This window comes from Plecotus auritus (assembly GCF_963455305.1).
Source record: "Plecotus auritus genome assembly, chromosome: 14".
Classification (NCBI taxonomy): Eukaryota; Metazoa; Chordata; class Mammalia; order Chiroptera; family Vespertilionidae; genus Plecotus; species Plecotus auritus.
In genome coordinates, this window is record NC_137780.1 from 13,399,434 (window position 1) to 13,420,527 (window position 21,094).

At 43.8% G+C, this 21,094-nt stretch overlaps 1 protein-coding gene across 13 annotated transcripts in view; it reads left to right on the top strand.

The window, feature by feature from the left end:
• SDCCAG8 (SHH signaling and ciliogenesis regulator SDCCAG8) overlaps positions 1 to 21,094 on the top strand; it is a 199,657-nt gene that overhangs the window by 44,247 nt on the left and 134,316 nt on the right. For 11 of the 13 annotated variants that reach the window (XR_013959602.1, XR_013959603.1, XR_013959604.1 and 8 more), the window contains 3 exons: positions 5,401 to 5,553; positions 12,381 to 12,515; positions 15,391 to 15,507. Coding sequence is in view for 10 of the 13 variants with exons in the window: in XM_080650996.1 (XP_080507122.1) it covers positions 5,401 to 5,553; positions 12,381 to 12,515; positions 15,391 to 15,507 (405 nt within the window). In the remaining 3 variants the exon portion in view is untranslated. The remainder of the gene's footprint in view (positions 1 to 5,400; positions 5,554 to 12,380; positions 12,516 to 15,390; positions 15,508 to 21,094) is intronic. The other 2 variants (XM_080651000.1, XM_080650997.1) reach the window with 1 other exon arrangement.

The window sequence follows — 21,094 nt, forward strand, 5'->3', positions numbered from 1 at the left end:
TTGGATCAGAATTTACCTGCCGCTTTCTAGATTTTTGATCTTGAACAAGTTAATTAATGGCTCCAAGCTCAGTTTCTTCAATTGAATGATAAGAACCAATTAAAATTTAGTGAAGGAGTTAAATCAATTAATCCACAGAAGCCATTTAGCAAAGTGCCTGGTTCATAGTCAGTGCTCAATAAATGTTTTTGTTTTTCTTTGAAAATTGCAAATCATTATAGTGGAGATAATCTTAAAAGAGGCAAAAAAATTAACCTGGGCCCTAACTGGTTTGGTTCAGTGGATAGAGCGTCGGCCTGCGGACTGAAGGGTCCCAGGTTCGATTCCGGTCAAGGGCATGTACCTTGGTTGCAGGCACATCCCCAGTAGGGGGTGTGCAGGAGGCAGCTGATCGATGTTTCTCTCTCATCGATGTTTCTAACTCTCTATCCCTCTCCCTTCCTCTCTGTAAAAAATCAATAAAATATCTTAAAAAACATTAACCTGGGACTAAATGAGGGTGAAAAAGCAGAGGCCTTTCAGTGATGCCTCAGGAGAGCTACCGATGAGAAGGTGATCCACCCGGCCGAGACCAGCCTGCCTCTTTCCTAAGGGAGGCTGCAGGCTTCAGCATGACATTACCCTAAGCCTATATAAATGGCATAACCTTGCCAAGAAGGATTTTTTTTTTCAAAAATACCAACACAGTTGGTTGAATAAATACCCCAAACCTTTTTCTTTTTTTTCTCCTTTTCAAGGACCCAAATAATTTTTTTTTTTCCTGGACTAAGGCAGAATCAGAAAGGCAAGAATGAGAAACCTGAATTAAAAAAAAATCACAAAAGCGTTGAATATTTGATTGCAGCCACAGGCATAGAAAATAATTCTTCTGGATACTTAACATTATCTTCCACAAAACAAACAAATGCTAAGTATCTTGAACATGGGAGGTAGGGATAAGGCTGGTGGAGAGGTTTCTGGTAAGCAAGACTTTATAAATGAAATAGCAGTATTGATGCTATTCATAGGTTAAATGCTTAAAGCATGCTGGTAACCATTTTTGTTTTGTGGGCTTTATTTCATAAAAAATAAAAACATTTTCATATGTTTTAAAGTTTACATTCGTAAGTGTGAAAACTGTATCTTTCATTAGGTCTTTAATTCTTTAATGATGAATTCTATCACAGGGTTTCTAGGCGCCTGACCCTGGCAGTTGGGAAGGATTTTTTTATATTAATAGGTTTCCTATTTTAAAAATGGAGTCAACTGCCCAGCCAGCGTGGCTCAATGGTTGAGCATCGACCTGTGAACCAGGAGGTCCTGGTTCGATTCCGGTCAGGGCACATGCCTGGGTTGTGGGCTCGATCCCCAGTGTAGGGTGTGCAGGAGGCAGCCGATCAATGATCGTCTTTCATCATTGCTGTTTCTGTCTCTCTCCCTCTCCCTTCCTCTCTGAACTCAATAAAAATTTATTTAAAAATAAATAAATAAAAATGGAGTTAACTAGATAGACATTTCTTTTAGAAAATGTTTGACCCCATTAAGATAAGTAATGCATGCTCTTTGGTTTAGTAGACCAGGACTGGGAACATCAAGAATGACCACAGATAAAGGAATTCCCCAGGAGAGAAGGTCCCTGAGGACTGAGTGTAATGGGTGGGGAAGCACAATGTCCCAGCTCCTCAGACCTGCGGCCATTTCCACCATTTCCAGGGGTTGCTTGTGGGAAGTCACCCCCATGGCCACTGCTGGAGAAATGGGGCCTGCAGGCCCGACATTAACGTAGTCACCTCTGATGACCTATCAGTGCATCGTGATTGACTGTTTCCTGGGCTGGCCTTTGAGAATTCAGTTATTCCTTCACTGAATGGTTAGATGAGTATAATCATTCATTCTGAATCAGCTGGGATTCCGAAAACTAGGAGCTGGAACCCTAGATTTAAAAGAAAAAGCTTTAATGGAAATACTGTATACATGTTTATTTTTAGATTTTAATTTAATTTTTAAATGATTTTTAGAGAGAGGAGATGGGGTCAGGAGAGAGAGAGAAACATTGATCAGCTGCCTCCTGCATACCCCTACCAGGGACAGTGCCTGCAACCCGGGCATGTGCCCCGACTGGGACTGTAACCAGCAACCTTTCTGTGCACAGGGCAGTGCCCAGCCAACTGAGCCACACTGGCCAGGGCTATAAAGATTTATTTAGCAGAACCAAACCTTTCTCATAGGTGATGTCCATTGTAAGAGAAAGAGTAGCCCTGACTGGTTTGGCTCAGTGGATAGAGCGTCGGCCTGCGGACTGAAGGGTCCCAGGTTCGATTCCGGTCAGGGGCATGTACCTTGGTTGCGGGCACATCCCCAGTGGGAGGTGTGCAGGAGGCAGCTGATCGATGTTTCTCTCTCATCGATGTTTCTAACTCTCTATCCCTCTCCCTTCCTCTCTGTAAAAAAATCAACAAATATATTTTTTTTAAAAAAGAGAAAGAGTAAACCTATTTCTTAATTCCAATAGTTATTAAGCCTTAATATATATTTTTTTCACTTTGACCTGGCGTATTGGTCACACACCAATAGTCATCGATAGCCCGTGTTTAATCAGCATTTCAGTTTGGTGCCATTGCAGGTGGCCAGTCCCAGAGCAGAGGACCAACCTCACGCGAAGGCCGCCGTGGTTTTGTTTGGATGGCTCGCAGCTCCCTGCTGTCCTCTTGCTCCATAGCGTCCTCTCTTGGCATCAGGCCTCTCACTCTCAGGACCCTTCCCTACTCCTGTTCCTGAGCTGATTGGCTTCCTTGAGTGCATCTTTTGCTCCTCGTGTCGGCCTGATCTTTGGATCGTCAGCACCCCCTTCCACTGTTTCCACACTTAAAATTGGTGACAGCTGGCCCAGCGGGGTGTGGCTCAGCGGTTGAGTGTCAACCCCAGAACCACAAGGTCACTGGTTCGATTCCTGGTCAGGGCACAAGCCCGGATTGTGGGCTTGAACCCCAGTAGGGGGCGGGCAGGAGGCAGCAGATCAGTAATTCTCTCTCATCATTGATGTTTCTATCTCTCTCTTCCTCTCTGAAATCAATAAATATTTATTTTTTAAAAATGTTGACTCCTCAGTTTTTGTTCAATAGTACTTTTATTCTTTCATTATATTAGCGAAAGTTATGAACATTTGTATTAGGTCCATATAAAATATCTTTCACAAGAGCAATTGTATTCTGAAGCACAAAAGTCTCTAATTCATAATATTTCAAGTTCCAGGGGCTTAAATTTTAGAAAATCGTGTTTTTAAAATTTCTCTTAAAATCTAATTAAAAAACATTTTTAAAAAACATTCTCAACTCAAATTGGACCTGGGACTAGTTCCCTGGGAAGAGTCACTTTTTAGAAACTGAAGTTACTACCAGCTAATCTGAGACAATTTAATTTTAACCTCATACTTCATCTGGGCATACAGAACTTTCCAGAAGAGTCGGGAAGAAATTGTAGTTTAATACTTGCCAGCTGAGGACAGAAAGCTCACAGGTCCTAGATATTTATCGTCTGTATTTATTGTAGCGCTCACCAGAGGGAAGCAGAGCTATGTGTAACTTACAGTTGCTGCTCACGGAGACCATTCGTCTCCTTTCACAGCAAATGTGACCGTGAGATTTATGACCACGCAGTACGTGAGTCACATGACACGTGGGTCTCCACCTTCAGGGGAAATAGAGGGTGGACTCGGTGATATTGTAAGCCAGAGCCACTGGAATAAAACTGAGACACCTTAGGATGACTCTGATTTTCTATGTGAAGCAACCTAATTTTATTGGAATTTTTGAAAGTTGGGATTTTGAAGTCATCATTTATTATTGAGTACTAGAGGCCCAGTCCATGAAGTTTGTGCACTCGGGGGAGGGGGGTGTCCCTCAGCCCAGCCTGAACCCTCTTGCAGTCCGTGAACCCTCAGGGGGGCGGGCCTAAGCCGGCAGTCGGACATCCTTAGTGCTGCCACGGAGGCCGGAGAGGCTCCCGCCACCGCCACTGCGCTCACCAGCTGTGAGCCAGGCTTCTGTCTGAGCGGTGCTCCCCCTGTGGGAGCGCACTGACCACCAGGGGGCAGCTCCTGCATTGAGCGTCTGCCCCCTGGTGGTCAGTGCGCATCATAGCGACCCGTCATTCCGCCGTTCGTTCTATTTGCATATTAGCCTTTTATTATATAGGATTATATATACACATAAGATGAATGTAACCAAAGGGAAGTTATAGAATTTTTACTTCTGGAATTGCAGAGTGGGATATTTAAACTAATGGACAGTTACGGATTTTTAAGTAACTAGAAATGGAAGATGGCAATTCTCATTTTATAAAACAAATATGGTATTTTGGTCTTTCCTTATCTTAACTTTTGATTACTATCTAATTTTTACTGTAGTTATGGGTGTAAGGGGAGTGAACTAAATCTGATCTTAGTTATATTTAAAGAAGTTTGGTTATTACCTATATATATAAAAGCCTAATATGCAAATTGTCCCTGTGGGAGTTCGATTGGGAGACCGATCGCTCGCAATGACGTGCCCTGACCACCAGAGGGTGGTGCGAACAAAGGAAGGCCCTGGCCGGCAGCTGGCAGCCAGGGAAGGGAGGCCCCGGCAGGCAGCCAGAAGGCCCCAATTGGCCCTGATGGCTGGCCAGGCCTAGGGACCCTACCTGTGCATGAATTTCATGCACGGGGCTTCTGGTATAATGATAAAAACAAAACAAAACAGATGCTTGTATGTTATGATAAACTCAACATCTTTAAAAAAATTTTCATCTTTAACATTTAAAATATTCAAATAACTTTAACCACGAGCAAATGAAAAATCAGTTAAATTGGATACTTACATATTTCTTATAGTATAAACATGATATATAATCAAAAGTACTAGAACACTTTATTTTTCTGATCTCCTTTTTCAGGATTCTCACTCATCAGTGGCCTTCATCAAGGCCTGTTTCCTGAATTTTGTTAGTTGATAAAAGTTAATGTAGCCTTAATTATGCAAATCGAAATAAATGTAACACTTGAATACTGTTATATTAGTAAGTGTACAAATTGTCTAATTGACTTTATAGTGTGTCTTTTTAAAATATATATATTTTTATTGATTTCAGAGAGGAAGGGAGAGAAAGAGAGAGATAGAAACATCAATTATGAGAGAGAATCATTGATCAGCTGCCTCTTGCACGCCCCCTACTGGGGATCAAGCCCGAAACCTGGGCATGTGCCCTTGACCGGAATCGAACCTGAAACCATTCAGTCCACAGGCCGACACTCTATCCACTGAGCCAAACTGGCTAGGGCTATAGTGTGTTTTTAAGTATTTTAAATAAAAATAAAGCTTAACTGTCTCATTTCCTCCTTATTTTTCTAAATTCCCAGATCCCATTTACTGTCTTATTCCACAGGCTCTAATCCAGTGTGAGCAGCTGAAGAGTGAACTGGAGAGGCAGGCAGAGCGACTGGAGAAGGAACTGGCCACTCAGCAGGAGAAGAGGGCCTGCGACAAAGAGCTGATGAAGAAAGAGCTGACGCAGGAGCGGGAGGACTCGGGATCCAAGGTACTCAAGCATTCGGCTCATTGTCCACATCGCAGGAGAGTTGGTGGTGATGTCAGCGATGGCTTGTAGGCTGAAACTCTTTCTTTTTTTAATATATTTTTTATTGATTTCAAAGAGGAGGGGAGAGGGAGAGAGAGAGAAACATCAATGATGAGAGAGGATCATTGATCAGCTGCCTCCTGCACACCCCACAGTGGGAATCAAACCCACAACCCAGGCGTGTGCCCTGACTGGGAATTGAACCGTGACCTCCTGCTTCATAGGTTGATGCTCAACCACCGAGCCATGTCCGCTGAGCTATAGGCTGCAACTCTTGAATGAACTTTAAATTTTAAAATCTTTTAAAGAGTCATATTTCTTACAACTTAGAGTTCATAAACATTTTTTGTTTTCCATGTGTTTTTCAATGCTATAGTCTCTGACTTTTGCAAATAGAATAATCCATCTGATTTCCAATAATCAATTTGAAGACCCGGGTGGCTGGAGCATAGGAAGGGAGGGACAGAGTGTGAGGGTTGAGTTTGGAGATGTGTGGAGGGGCCAAATCATGAATGCCCTTACCATCCACGTGGAGGACTTTAAACTTCACCCAAAAGTGATGGGAAGCCATAGAGTGGCTTTTGGTTAGGCAGGGTCATGAGGCCTCCTGCCCAAACACTGAAATTACGTTGCTGTGCTCCCTGAAGGCCTTCTGGTGCAGTTGTTAGTGAATAGTTTTTAGATCTTATTCCCCTTAAGAGGTTTTCTCTCTGTCTCTGCTTTCTCTGAATCGATATTCCTGATTTGAGAGAATGATGAGGTGTGTCTTTCAGGTCACTCTGAGTTTAAAGCGCCTTTGAGGCAACGAGGGTGACACATTCAGAAAGAAGCTTGAGGAAGGGTCTAGAACTCAGCAGAGAGCTGCAGATCCAGATGGTTTCAGCTCTAGTGGCTTCATCCCAGGTATATGGTGCTGAGTTCTAGATCTTCCGCTCTCCATGGAGCTCCCAAACCAGCCTCCTTCCCATCTTTTCTCGCCTAATGGAGCACCATTCATCCAGTCACCAGCTCAGAAATCTTGCTGTCATCATCTCTGTCCCCTCTCTCTCCCTGACCCTCCATGTCATCTTGTCACCATGAATTTAATTTTATGATTTTTTAAAAATATATTTTTATTGATTTCAGAGAGGAAGGGAGAGGGAGAGAGAGAGATAGAAACATCAATGATTGATCGGCTGTCTCCGGCACACCTCCTCCTGGGGATCGAGCCCACAACCTGGGCATGTGCCCTGACCCGGAATTGAACCGTCACCTCCTGGTCCATAGGTCGACACTCAGCCGCTGAGCCACGCCGGTCAGGCCCCTAGGAATTTTAGATCGTCTGTCCCTCCAACCCACTAGGATCCGTAGCTCACGCTCAGGTGACTCCCGCATCCCGAGTGCTCCCTGGCTTCCAGCCTCACCTCTTCCCCACCTGCTCTCCACACCACAGCCAGGACGGTCTTTCCAAAATAAACATCTCAGCATGGCAGCCTCTTGCCTCTTGCTGTAACATTCTTTATGTCTCCCTGCAACCCCTTGGCTGAAATGTAGGATCCTCAAGGGTAGCATGAAGTCCTACATTTTCCTTCCCCTCTTTGGCTCTTCAGTCTCATCTCCCTTTGCCTTTCTTTCTTGCATTGTGTGCTCCTTCTTAAAAATATATTTTTTAATTGATTTCAGAGAGGAAGGGAGAGGGAGAAAGAGATGGAAACATCAGTGATGAAAGAGAATCATTGATTGGCTGCCTTCTACACACCCCACACTAGGGATGGAGCCCATAACCCGGGCATGTGCCCTTGACAGAATTGAACCTGGGACCCTTTAGCCTGCAGGCTGACGCTCTACCCACTGAGTCAAACCGGCTAGGGCCATGCTATCCTTTTATTTCAGGATTTTGCTTGTGCTTTGCCCCCTGCCTGAAGGAATCTCCCTCTACCCACTCAAATGGATCCTTCCGAGTCCCTCTTGGTACCACCTCCTCTCACAGCCTCCCAGGCATGAGTTAGGAGCCTCTCCCACAGGCTCCAAACTCAATTTATTGCAAGTTCTTGTTGAATTGTTTGTCTCCCCTGACTTACTAGGAGTCCCCTGATTGTATGGCCTCTTAACACCCTTATAGCTTGTGACATTCCTCTCACATAAAATGTGCTCCATATATTTTTGTTGAATTGGAAAGGTATGGATGAAATGCTGAGAATTCAGAAGATCAGAATCCCTGTCTGCAAGAGATCATGGAAGGCTTCTCGGAGAAGGCGGCATCTCAGCTAAGCTTCAAAGAATAGGGAGGGTTTAGAAACGCAGAGTATGGGAAGGAATTACTGGCCATACCAGCATGACTAAGGCCTGGAGGGAGGTACAACCGTGAGCGGAGAGAAAATGGTATCAGTTGCAAAGACCGGCAACTGTTCGCACCTAGGAGATTTTTGTTTTCTGGTTGTTCAGTGGAAACTTTTGCCTCGCTGAGTAGTCCTACTGTAAAATATCTTGACGAGAATCCCTGCTAAGAAAGGACAAGGGAGGGCCGAAGCGCTCCAGGCACTATTCCAGGTGCTTCCACAGTAACAGCCTCTTTCTTACGCTGACCATTCTTCCCTGAATAAAGGTGACAACAGAGACGCAATGCATTTCTGAGGCTGAGTCATCTGTCTTGCCCTCGGTGAGTCCTGGTTGGCATTTGATCTAGAGGCCCTGCTCTCAGTGCAGGTGCAGGAATAAAGACTGAAAGTGGTCCTAGCGCTGGGAAACGGCAGAGAGTGGCGTTGGAGTAAAAGTCTTAGGGTTGAATCTAAATTGACCTCACTGTGACCTTGAAGAGTTGGACCTCTCTAAATTTCAAGAGTAAATAATGGAGCTGATCTACTCAATGGATTGATTGGATTCGATGAGATAATGTTTTGAAAGTACCTAACACAATACCTCACTTAGAGTGGACATTTCCTACCTTTTAGCTTGTGGCTTATTAGATAGATTTCTTGGGTCTTCATGTGAGTAAAAGCAGACAGATTTGGATATAAAGCCTAGCTCTACTTTTTATTTATTAGCTTGAATGAACTTGGGCAAATTACCTAATTTACTGAATCTCACTTTTTCAATTGAAAATTAATCCAATATAATCCTTTCTCCCAGGGGATTCAGGGAGAATGTAGATCAGACTGCCTCGCTCAGGCAGTTCATCGGAGAGGGAGCTGGACCAGTGAATCACGATGATGTAAATGTCCTGTAGTTCCTGCCGGAGCTGGCTTCCCCTCCTCCTAGCTGCGAGGCGTGCTCGCTTGCACTTTTAGATTTTCTTCCTTTCTTTTTATTATTTGTCTTCTCTCTTCTTTATTTTAATTCAACAATTTCATGTGTGTGGGCAGCTCTAGGTGCGCACAGGCCTTCTGCCCGGACAGGTTTTGAATCATTGCCCCACGCAAGGTCCTTGCTGTGTGTGTTTGTTGTCTTAAGTGATGGCCTTTGGTTGCATTGAGCCCCTCGGGGGGCTCAGCGCGTCCAGTCGGTCATTCGTCATCTATGTATTGAGCTCCCTCCATACTTCGTGCATTTCCTGACCTGGTTCCCTGGATAGTACCCTTTGCTAGAATCCTTCCTTCTTGTGCCTCTGGTGGAGGGAGCACCGCTTTACCCCTTGCTCAGCACACCAGGGGCTGTGTCAGTGCACACTTTTCTGCCGGGCTCTCCCAACCTGGGTGTCCTTGTCTCTGGCTCGCCCCTGTCAGAGTGGGAAGGACTTACCTGATGCCGCCGCCCCGGACACCGGCAGTGTCGCAGCTGTCCGTGTTCCTGCTGGCGCTGCGGCAGATGTGGAGGGAGAAGCTCCCGCAGTGATGCTGGCTTCCAGATGGTGGGCGTGGGGAGCAGAAGGTGGGACTCGGAGGGGAGGCTCGGGGGTGGGTGACAGGAGGGAGCAGACAGGTAACGGGCAGAGGAGAGAAGTGGCAGGCGGCAGAGGGAGGGGCCAGATGGAGGGAGTGTGATGTGTTACACGCCTTGTCATGCAAATGGACTCAGTATTTACAATGTGCACTTCTGCTAACATGTCTAACAGTTACTTCAAAAACCACACAATTATCATATGTTTACCATAAGTAGCTCCACGTAAGTCATATATGATTTTTAGTAGCTGGTCATTAAAGTTTGGTTTATGGTTGCTGTACAGTTCCAGAGAAGCTATCATGACACATTCAGAATATGGATATTCATGAACTTGAATTTTTATATTAAGGAACTTAAATTAATAATTTTGATTGTTACATTGAGCTTCTTTTGACCTTTAGGTTTGAATTGAAATGTGTGTAAGGATGGTTTGTAGCTTGGTATTAGTAAAGATAATTTTATGTACAGACTAGAGGCCTGGTGCACGAAATTCATGCATGAGGGGTCCCCTCAGCCCAGCCTGCACCCTCTCCAATCCGGGACCCCTCAGAGGATGTCCGACTGCCGGGTTAGGGCCGATGCCCGGCAGTCGGACATCCCTCTCACAATCCAGGACCACTGGCTCCTAACTGCTCACCTGCCTGCCTGCCTGATCAACCCTAACTGCCCCCGCTGATGGCCTGGTCACCCCCAACTGCCCCCCCCCCTGCCAGCCTGGTTGCCCCCAACTGCCCCACCCCCCGCTAGCCTGGTTTCCCCTTACTGCCCCCCCCTGCTGGCCTGGTCACCCCTCACTACCCCGCCTGCTGGCCTGGTCACCCCACGCAGCCTGCTGTTCAGTTGTTTGGTCGCCCCTCACTGCCCCCCGCTGCCAGCCTGGTCGCCCCACACAGCCTGTTCGGTCGTCTGTTCGGTTGTTTCAGTTGTGACGGATGCTTAGGCTTTTATACACTGAGTGGCCAGATTATGATGATCTCTGAACGCATAATAATCTGGCCACTCAGTGTGTATCCTATATAATAAAAGGCTAATATGCAAATTGTCCCCTTGACCAGGAATCCAACCAGCAGGCAGGCCGGCCAACCGCCCATGTCCCCTCCCACTGGCCAAGCTGGCCGGACCCCACCCATGCACAAATTCATGCACCGGGCCTCTAATGTACATATACACACACACACACACACACACACACACATACACTGAGTGGCCAGATTATTATGCATTCAGAGATCATGATAATCTGGCCACTCAGTGTGTGTGTGTGTGTGTGTGTGTGTGTGTGTGTGTAGTGTGTGTATATATATATCAGATTTGTAGTCAATCTTTTGATGATAAGGACATACAAACAACCATAAGTCAAATAGACGATTCTACACAATCCCCAGAAAAGTTAATGCGACCACTGTCTCAATTAGAGAATAGCTACCGGATTCATTATTTTCAGATATGTCAGCTGGAGTTACGTATTTCAAAGGCAACCTTGATTTTTATCACACAATTTTAGTTATTGACTTTAGTTGTAAAACTGAATTTACATTTCAAATGTTATTATTTCAAATTAGCTCTCAGTCCTTGTTTTAACAGCTTGGAAACTGATGGCCAGCCCTATCTGTTTTGCTTTGGGGTTAGGTAGCATTGTTTCTTCATGTTAAAACTGCTAGCCCGGCTGGTGTTGCTCAGTTGGTTAAACATCGTCCTGTGCATTGAAAGGTTGCCGGTTCAATTCCTGGTCAGGGCACAAAACTGGGGTTTGGGGTTTGATCCCCAGTTGGGGCACATATGGAAGGCAACCAATTGATATTTCTCTCTCTCTCCCTTCCTCTCTCTAAAAAGAAAAAAAAGTAATAAAATAAAACTGCTAATACCAACAAGAAATTAAGAGCCTAGAAAATTTTACTTACTGAGGAAGAGTAAAATGTAATTGCAAACAATAAAACTATGAAGGTTAAATCTAAGATCTGGAAAGCTTTTCTAACACTGAGAAGAAAAACCAAGAACCTGGTACCCATAGAGTCCCTCAGAAAAGCCATTTATTCTGATCTTCCGTGCATTTATCAAACATTTGGTGCCTCTCGAGGAGCGTGGCCTTGAGGATCTTAGGTGTTCTGGTGAGGAAACAGACGACTGAAAACAGTGTGAGAAGTGCTGTGCGGGGACGCAGAGGCTGGGGTGCCACAGAGGTAGACAGAGTGGTTGTAGGAGCGCATGCCCACGTGATAGTGAAAATACCGCAGCACCAGGATGGCATGGACAGCAGCCAATGAGAATGGGTGGCGGCTGCAAACAGCAGGCAGTACCACCCAGTGCACATTCGCTGAAGAGCAACCCTGAGTATATGAAGGAGCTTCTGTTTGTGCTGGGAGCTGGGAGCCAGGGAAGCCTCCTGGAGGAGAGGAGATGTGGCTGAGGGGACTCCCACAGGAGGAATGGGCCAGGAGGTCCTGGGAAGGCTGAGGAACCTCGGAGAGCCTCCTCTCTGGTGGCATTGGGGAAGCGAAGGCGTTTCAAAGACCACCAGTAGCTCTCTCTGAAGTGCCTGCCCCTCCAGCTCTCCCAGTCAATCAGTCCTCTGTGCCCTGTGTGTGGGAGAGGGGTTCAAGAGTCGTCTGATTCCTTGACACCGCCTCTGAAATGTAGTCATGTCCCTCTCTCCCACAGCTTAGGTGTCTGCTATCTGTCACCTTAGAGTTTCAACCAACACTTGGATTTTATCATCGTGTTACATGTTTTCCAAAATGACGAGGGAGACCAGGGAAGTACATACTTAAGTCATGGGGGACAGATGGATTGAAGAGGCAAAGAAATGGACATACCCAATCCACAGAGAAAGGGCTTTCAGAGAGCTCAGTGGCTGAGACTCTGTGAACTCAGTATTTAATATTTAGCTGTCAAATGACATTATCACTTAGGACTTTGACTTCCTCTTTCAGATGTTGGCTCTGTCTCAGAACATTGCCCACCTGGAGGCCCAGCTGGAAAAGGCTACAAGGGAGAAGGTTTCAGCTGTGAACCAACTAGAAGAAATTCAAAACCAGCTTGCTTCCCGGGAAATGGATGCCACAAAGGTACAAAGGAACATTTCAGTTTAATAATTACTTAAATATTTTCCTTGAAACTTTTTGTCCTAATGTACGAAGCTCAGAAAGAAGTTTGGAGCAGAGAAGATTTGTTATTTCAAGATAATAAAGGTCCACCTAATTGTCACTCGGCAAACATATACAGGACTTACTGTTGGCTGGGTGCTGCAAATACTGTACAAAGATGAATTAGAAACAAATCATATTCTCAGAGAGCTTATGAGATCAGTGGCTGAGACAGCCTTGTAAATAAGCAAGCTTTATTTAATTATGGAATATTTGATAACACTCGCTTTTTTAAAAATTTGCTAATTAGGAGTAATTTTTGCCAGAGATAGCATAGGTTTGATCGTCTGATCTTCATAATAATACCAAAAGACATATATTTACAACATGAGGCATGTGCTTAACATGAAATTTGCAGGCTTGGTCTCTTTTCCAGACTTGGTCTCTAAAGTCAAGCTTCTACTACTACAGCTAATTATTTTATTGGTCTTTAAATTTATACTTTAAAAGTCATATTTTTTGCTGTATGGGTATCACAAACTTGTGAACCTAGAACTAAAATGTTTAATAGTCTTAACTGGCTAATGTAAGGTACGTATTTAAGAAACACTAGAAGTCCATGTCGATTTCAGTAATCAATTGCTTTAACACTAAGAAACTAAATAATGGCATGCATGATGTAATAAGTTAAATGAATTCTTTTTTACCATTACACTCACAGGTTATTTTAAAATGCATACTCTTTTGATATTGAATTTTATTTCTCAACGTATTTTCCTAAATTTTGACCTATTGTATTCCATTGTTGCTTTATAATGTAGTAATTAAAACGAACTTTAAAGTGAACTTTAACATACATTAGGAAAGGGAGCCTAATTTTTCTTTTTCTTCCCTGAATTTAATCAAGCTAGCAAATGTAGACGTTTAAAAATATCATATTTACCCACATGATAGAGGTGTTTGTGAGAAGAGAGGGGCGGAAGCAGGAGAAATGATGCAGAGGCATGGGAATGGTTAGCCCAGGTTTACGGATGAAAGCTATGGCCGGAGTTTTCAGTTCATCGCAGGCAAAGAACTTTCTGTTGAAATCTGTACAGTAAAGGATGAGCATAATCTGTCCTTACAATTGTCCGAAGGGACTCGGGCATCAGAGGAGTGCCTTGAGGTTGCTTCCAACCTCAAGATAACATACTTCTAGTCCAATTTAATTGGTCGATTTATTTTAGATAGAATTTCAATGTTATGGATAAACTTAGCAAATGCTAAACTGAAAGTAGTAAGGCAAGGGAACTTTAAAAAGAAAATAAAGGGATAAATAATTTTCAGTAAGACCTAATGCTTAGACACTTGTTACATATAATAATTTTGTGTTGGTGTTGGGTTTTAAACACCGTGATTGTATAATTGTTGTATAATTATTATTTCCTGGTATTATCAAGTTGGATATTTTCATTTCATTCATGTATGTATATCAAATAGATTGAAACAGTGAAGAACTAAGAAAGAAAGTAAATTAGGGACCCTCTATTTTTTTTTCTGTCACTCTTAATTTTTAAATGTTATTTAGCTTTAAAAGTAATGCCTTTATGTAAATTACTAATTTTTTGAAATGAGAAAGATCAACTCACACACTGAAAGCATTTGAATTTCAAATAGAATTTTTAGTAATTTTATTCTTTTTCTAGCTTTTGTGGGCCACTGGGGGAAAGCTTATTGGCTTTTTTTTCTGTCTTGTCCCTATAACTTTGGAACACAGATTAGTTTATTTTTTAAGGTATGTTTTATTTGAGCATAGGAAATGCATACAGGTTTTCTAAGATTCTAGTACCTCGATACTGATGGTACTAATTTCCAAAGTTCTAATCATCATTTTGGGAGAAATACCAAATTTGAAAAGTTTCAGACAAGTATAACCATTGCATGACACATGATTTTTAAAACTCGTCTTTGTCCATTAGGGGCTGACTAAGCAGAATCGTGTATTCATTCATCGTTCTATAGGTTTTCAGTTCTCCCAGAGGCTTATCACTTCTTTACATAGGTTTATCTGCTAATTGCATTTTCCAAATATAGTCATGTCTGTAGAGACGACAGATTGAACACAAAACTGTAGAAGATACTATGTAACTTTTAAGATACTATGTGTGTTCATTATTTAATGATACATTAGAATTATTTCACTTAAATGTACATTTTCCTTTTATGCTAAATCTACAGTTACAAATGCAGAATGTGCTTAGTTCCAGCTCATGACCTTTACCAGGCAATCGTTCTTAATTGAAATACATTGTTGTGCATGATGAGATTGGCATTATCTAAGAAGCTTATAGTTAATACGGCCACTACACCTAAATATCAATAATATAGCCTAATAGCAGAAACAAAAATTTCTTTATAAATTTTCTAAAATAAAAGCCTACCTCATAAAGTCTTTAAAAGAAGGCTTTATAATACAGAGTGTCTATTTAACCATAAGAATTTAAATGAATAAAGCCATAGCTTAATATTTTCATTAATAATTTTACCTACTTAAAATTGAGATGACAGTGCATTTTGGATGATAATATGCAACTGAAACTATGATTTTACATAAGAAATCATGGACACATTACTTAAATTCCTCAGTATGCATTTCTTTATAGTTTGAAATTGTTATATTCAGCAATACCTGGTGTTGCCTCCACATCTTAACAGAATATTATATTGAATATTCTAATAGGAAAAGTGCCATTGTTAGAAAAGTTGTGCTGTTTTTTATTTACATGCCCTCTAGGGGGCACCAAAAGATCTAATTGCTGGCATTGGCTGGTGGATTCCAGCAGCTACTAGTATTGATCTAGTTTTTGTCATCTAACAGGTGTGTGGGGAAATGCGCTATCAATTGAATAAAACCAAAATGGAGAAGGATGAGGCAGAAAAGGAGCTCAGAGAGTACAGAGCCAAAACTAAACGGGACCTTGACCTGAAAGACCAGGTAAGGGATGGCACAGGCGAGCAGCAGTGAGGACAGGAATGCTCTGTCTGAAACGGAGGTGGTTTTATTCCTAAGTCATTCATTTCTGTATTGGTGCTAACTAATGGAACGATTCCGTTCATACTATTAAAAGAATTTCAGTTGTAGTTGCCTAAAATTACCACCTTTCACATGAAGTGGTGAGGGTACAACTGCGTGCATATAAATTGCCATTCTGACAGGTCATAAATATACATTTGGATAGTGTATCTATTACTTACAAAAGTTAAAAAAATGTTCTAATGCACAGTTTGAACCTAAAATATACGTACATAAAGTTCTCGGAAGATGCCAACTTGAATCCAATTTTAAGTGAAAAAGTTTAAAATTTGTAAGATGAGATGAGTTGATATGTAAATATGTCAATCACATTGATTGTTGGCAGAGCGAAACCAGTTTTAACTAAGATAACCATGAATGCGTTTGCTCGGGATGCCTAAAAACAGCAAAATTAGAAATGTTCAAAAAATTCTGCCTATTCAATTCCAGTTTGCGCAGATGTTTTTTATGTTATATTTTGTTGAGATCACATAGATACCCCAATTTTAATCGGCAAAGTGGACAAAAAGTGGAGGCAGGCAGTTCTAACAGGCTGACTTGGGTTTTCTGTTTTTATGTGACAATCAGAACGCTGAAGGCTTTAATTCTTGTTGTTCAAGGAAAGCAGGATGATAAATCCATTCAATTAAAATAAGACTGAGGTCTCAGTATCAGTATTTTAGAGAAATTGCTGCAATGTAAGAGTAGGTAGCCCTAAGTAAATAACAAACAAACAAACATGTTTCCAGTTCAAAGCTTTTGTCATATTCACCAACATATTTTCCCTTTCAACCCGATCAAGTTCCTATGACAAAACACAATTAGGCAAGATATTGAAAATGATAGTAATAATGAAACTTAGTATAAAATATAAAACGTTTTTCAAGTCAAAATGGAAATCCCTGGCACTAAATGAAAATCTAAAAGAATAAAAGCAAATTCTGCTTTTGTACCACTGTAGTCAAAGTGTTACAGCGTTCTAAATGTTCAGAAGAATTTTCATGATCAACATGTACAGATAACGGGACTATTTTATTCCATCCAGCTGGGGGCGTGCCTGATAATGGAATTGACAATCCTTTTTATCAGGGACCGAAGGTTAGGACGACCAGACCTAACACGGAGCTTCCCTTGGCTGATGTATTACGACTTTTTAAAAAGTATCCTGCTTGCGTACTCGCTGGCACTATTCTGTACCTTTTGTGTTATTCTATAGCATCTGCCAGCATAACGTGTTGGGCTAACTGGAAAAATCTAGCAAAGAAGAGTTCCCGAGTTATTTAAAATCACATTATAATCTAGAGAGAAAAAACACTGTAGGAACAATAGCATTATGATATCACTTGTAAATGAAAAACATGTGAATGAGTCTTTGCCATATTAGTTCTTTAGCGTTATTTCTCATGTCTCATTGCAATGAACCGGAGATGGAGTGGAGGCTAGAGGTGCAGGATTTTAAAGGGAGCAGTTTTCATTTGTAAACAGTTCCGGGTAGATATGAAACCCTAACAGTTTTACAAGGATTTTTAGTGTTGTTTTATTTTTAACTTTTAATTCGTTATTGTTTAAAGTATTGCATACAGTATTACCTACGTCTCCTTTCCCCCCATTGACCTCTCCCAGGCCCCTCCCCCCTCCTTGATTCTGAGTGTGGTTTTAGATAGAGACGTGCACTTTTCGGAGATCAGAGAGTTGGGAATAAGACCTGCGACAGTCACGTGATGTCTGTGATGTCCCTGCGACCCTTTTTCCTGGACAGAGTGTGAGGCAATCTCACAGGTAGTCCTAGCCACTGTTTTGTATGAACAGACAGTTTGAGAGAAGAGGGGGGCGGTGTCTCGTTCCAGGGTGACCTGGCGCAGCCGAGCAGCGATTGTTCTTGGGTCTTTCAGCCATGACCTGACCTTCTGCTGTGAGGCCCACGCGCTCCTTGGCTTGGCCACCATCTGCCCTCGGGAGGGAAATTTACATTTAGCTTTCAGCAGCTGGGCCTGCGGAGCATTCATCTCAATACCTCGACTAATACGAAGTGCGTTTAACTTCTCAAGTGGTACACGCCGTGCCATTCACAATAACAAGGTGGCTCTCTCTAGGGGCACCGACGGGTGTTCCTTGCAATAGAGTCATCTTATTCATATTTGCGCTAATCTGACCACTTGGTACATTTCTCAAGTAGGTGGGAAACTGAGATTGGAATGTGGTGAGAACAAGGGCTTTTTGATGTTCACAAACCAGGGCCAAGGGTCGGCCACCAAGTCATTTTCCCCATGACGGAGCCCTGGCCGCGGCACAATCAGGGAGAAGGGTTAGGAGAGCAGCGATGCAGCTCTTCCCCCCTCGCTCCTTTTGAAATGTGTATGGTGTCAGGAATCCATGGGCAGATTATCCTTCCCATCAGCTCCTTTGTACGCTGCGGCTCCGACAGCTCCTGTCAGCCTCTCAGGATGCTTCTTCCACAGAAAAAAAATAGGGGAAAAAAAATAAAAGACATTTGGTAAGGAAGACAATGAAAAATCTGTATCTTTACTTTTATTAGAAAATTTTTGTAGGCTATAAGCGCGCACGCATACACACACACCCCCTTAGGGGAATTTAAAAACACATATGGGGATAAAGATAATATTATAATGAATTCCCTCGTTTTCGCAGCATCGTCATTTTGCCAGTCCTTTTCCTCATCTCCCATCTTTTCTCTCCTTCCTCTGTCTTCATTATCACCAGCCTTGTCTTCCCGTCTTCTCTTCTCCGTCTTCCTCTTTCTCTTGTCTTCTTCCTCCAGTTCTTTTGATGAGGTGTTTAAGACAGATCTCAGTCCTATTCACCCATCAGCTCTTCTGTGTACATCCAAGAAATACTTGTTTTCATAATCACTAGGTCATTATCACACCTGAGAATATTAATGGCAATTCTGTAATATTATCTAATGCCCAACCCATATTCAACTGTCTTTCACCAACTCCACAATATTGGCTTTACAGTTGGTTTATCCAAATCAGGAAAGTAGGGATGTTAGAATATTATAGTGTTACCTTCTTTAATAGGAAAGAAAAGGAAATATTACAAAATTTCAACTTTCTTTGTCTATTGTTTCATTAAACTTCATGCACAATAATTTGATTGTGCTCTCTGTCTATAAGGCGACATCATTTGAAAGAAATAAGAATCGGTCCGTGGGAAGCTATTTTAGGGGACTGGCTACCCGCAGTAGCCCCTCCCCATGTCCTGGCAGGAGCCCAGTGGCGCCGGAAAGCCATCACACAGGGATTTCGGAGCCTTAGACTTAGGGTGGAGGCATGTCACAGGAACCCCTTACTCCCTGGAGTGGCAAGGTCGCTGGCTCTGAACCCAGTGGGATTTCCTTAGTCAGCTTCCATCGTGGTAGATGAATCTCAGAAGATGATTCTTTATAGCCCCCAAGCTTTGATCCAGGAAAAGAGTGAGGGTCCAGGTGCAAAAAGATCTAACATTTTCTTTCTTCTGCAGTCTCCCTCTCACTGACCTGCCATGGTGTTTTCTGTTTGCTATTCAAGGTCGTGGTCCCTCCCGCCCAGGGATGCTCATGGGGGGTGAGGGCGTTCAGGCCACACACAATTCCTGTGACTGGGCCTTCACATGCACCCCGCCAGCAGCCAAGGACCTGCAGAGGCCCCCTGTGGGGGCAGAGGGTGTCATCCTTCCCATCCCAAGAGGGTCAGACGCACGACCCCTAATGATTGCAACCTCCAATGAGGACACCCTTGGTACCTGGATCTCGGGGACCAGGCGCTCTGCACCGAGTCCCCGAGTGCCTGTGGTGCAGCCACCGCAGGCAGGGACGGTCACCTCTATGTCCTGCCCTGAGATGCCAGGAGCGAACACACTCAATCCAGCCTTCCCGCCTCACCTCCAGGCCCCTGCCAGGGGAAGGGACAGGGGACAGCAGCAGAGCACACGCCCTAGGGGGAGGACAGCAGGTCACAGGGCGGGACTGGGGGCGGACAGCTGGGGGCACAGGGTCTGAGAGCTGCCTGGGCTGGGGAGAGACAGTGGAGAAACCAGAGCTCACAGAGCCGGGTACATTGTTCGTGAGATTCTCCTAGAAACCCAATTCTGTGTAAAGTCCTAAGACTTTCAGGACGTCGTCCACAGAGCATTGAACTGCCAGCTCTGCTCTCACACCCAGAAGCCATGGTGGCCGGGGGCAGGCAGGCAGGCAGATTGGGTGCCTAATGCACATGTATGTACCCACTGCATATGCAGACGCGGTTGGCCCCCTGTAGCCCAGGGCCCTGCTGCCTGTTCGCATGGGTCAAATTGTACGAGAGAGCCCAGCCCCACCCACGTGTCAGCCTGCTGCCTACGGCCGAGTTGGGGGGTCGTGACAGAGACCACATCATCCGCAAAGACGAGAATAGTCACTGTCTGACCTTCTCCGGAAGCTTGGCAGCCCTGCCTGGAGGAGGGAGCCACAGCTGTGAGAGCTCCCCGTGCCCGTGGGAGCGGGAGCTCAGAGCAGTGGTCAGGTCTCGCAGCACGGCAGTGCACACTGGGAACCTGTCTGAGGCTGTTAGCCAACGACACCCCAGAACATTTAATTTTTTTAAAAAAGTGGAGCTTTGAGTTAGAAGACTCGGGGATCTTAAATGAGAACTTAATGGCTTTTCAGTGTTTACAGCACAGCAACCATGCCACATGCCCGGGTCTTAATCCTCCGACGGCATCGCCACGTGGGCGAAGGGCTGGTTACAGTGCCGTTATCTGAGTAGTGGCTTCCATGGGAGTACACATATACAATTTCACTGTACAATTTTGGTTTTAGATTGGTTAAAAAAATCCTAGAGATAAGGCGTTCTTACTAGTATCATGTAGGTCATAAACTTGGGAGTTGTGGCTAGTGATGAGTAGGAAGCATTGAAGTTCAAAATTACCCGCGTGGCGTAAGGAAATCAGGTATTTAAGGGTAGAGCGCGTAGACAACAGAAATCCATTGGAAAATTCTGGCTAGAAAAATTAGGGCAAGAGGTTTGCTCACGGCTGCAGGAGTATGACTCAGCACTTTCATACCGACTTTGCACATGGACTGTATCAACACAGGAGTCATTTCCTGAGCTCCACTGAGGTAATGAGTCTATCCAGGGGTGGGCAAACTTTTTGACTCGAGGGCCACAATGGGTTCTTAAACTGGACCCGAGGGCCAGAACAAAAGCATGGATGGAGTGTTTGTGTGAACTAATATAAATTCAAAGTAAAGGAGCGGAGGGGAGAGCAAGAGAACCCTCCGCTCTTTCGGCTCCACGGGCCGGATAGAACAGCCAAACGGGCTGGATCCGGCTCGCGGGTCGTAGTTTGCCCACGGCTGGACTGTTTGGCTTTGTGTAAAGATGAGAGGAAGCCTGGAAAGTCCCATGGAAAGCCAGAGAAATAAAAGCCATCAAGCAGTACCGGACTACCTTTTTACAGAGAGAAGACTGGACTATCGCGCATCGTCCTCAAGGACTTGACCGATTCTTTCTGGGACAAAGCGATACAG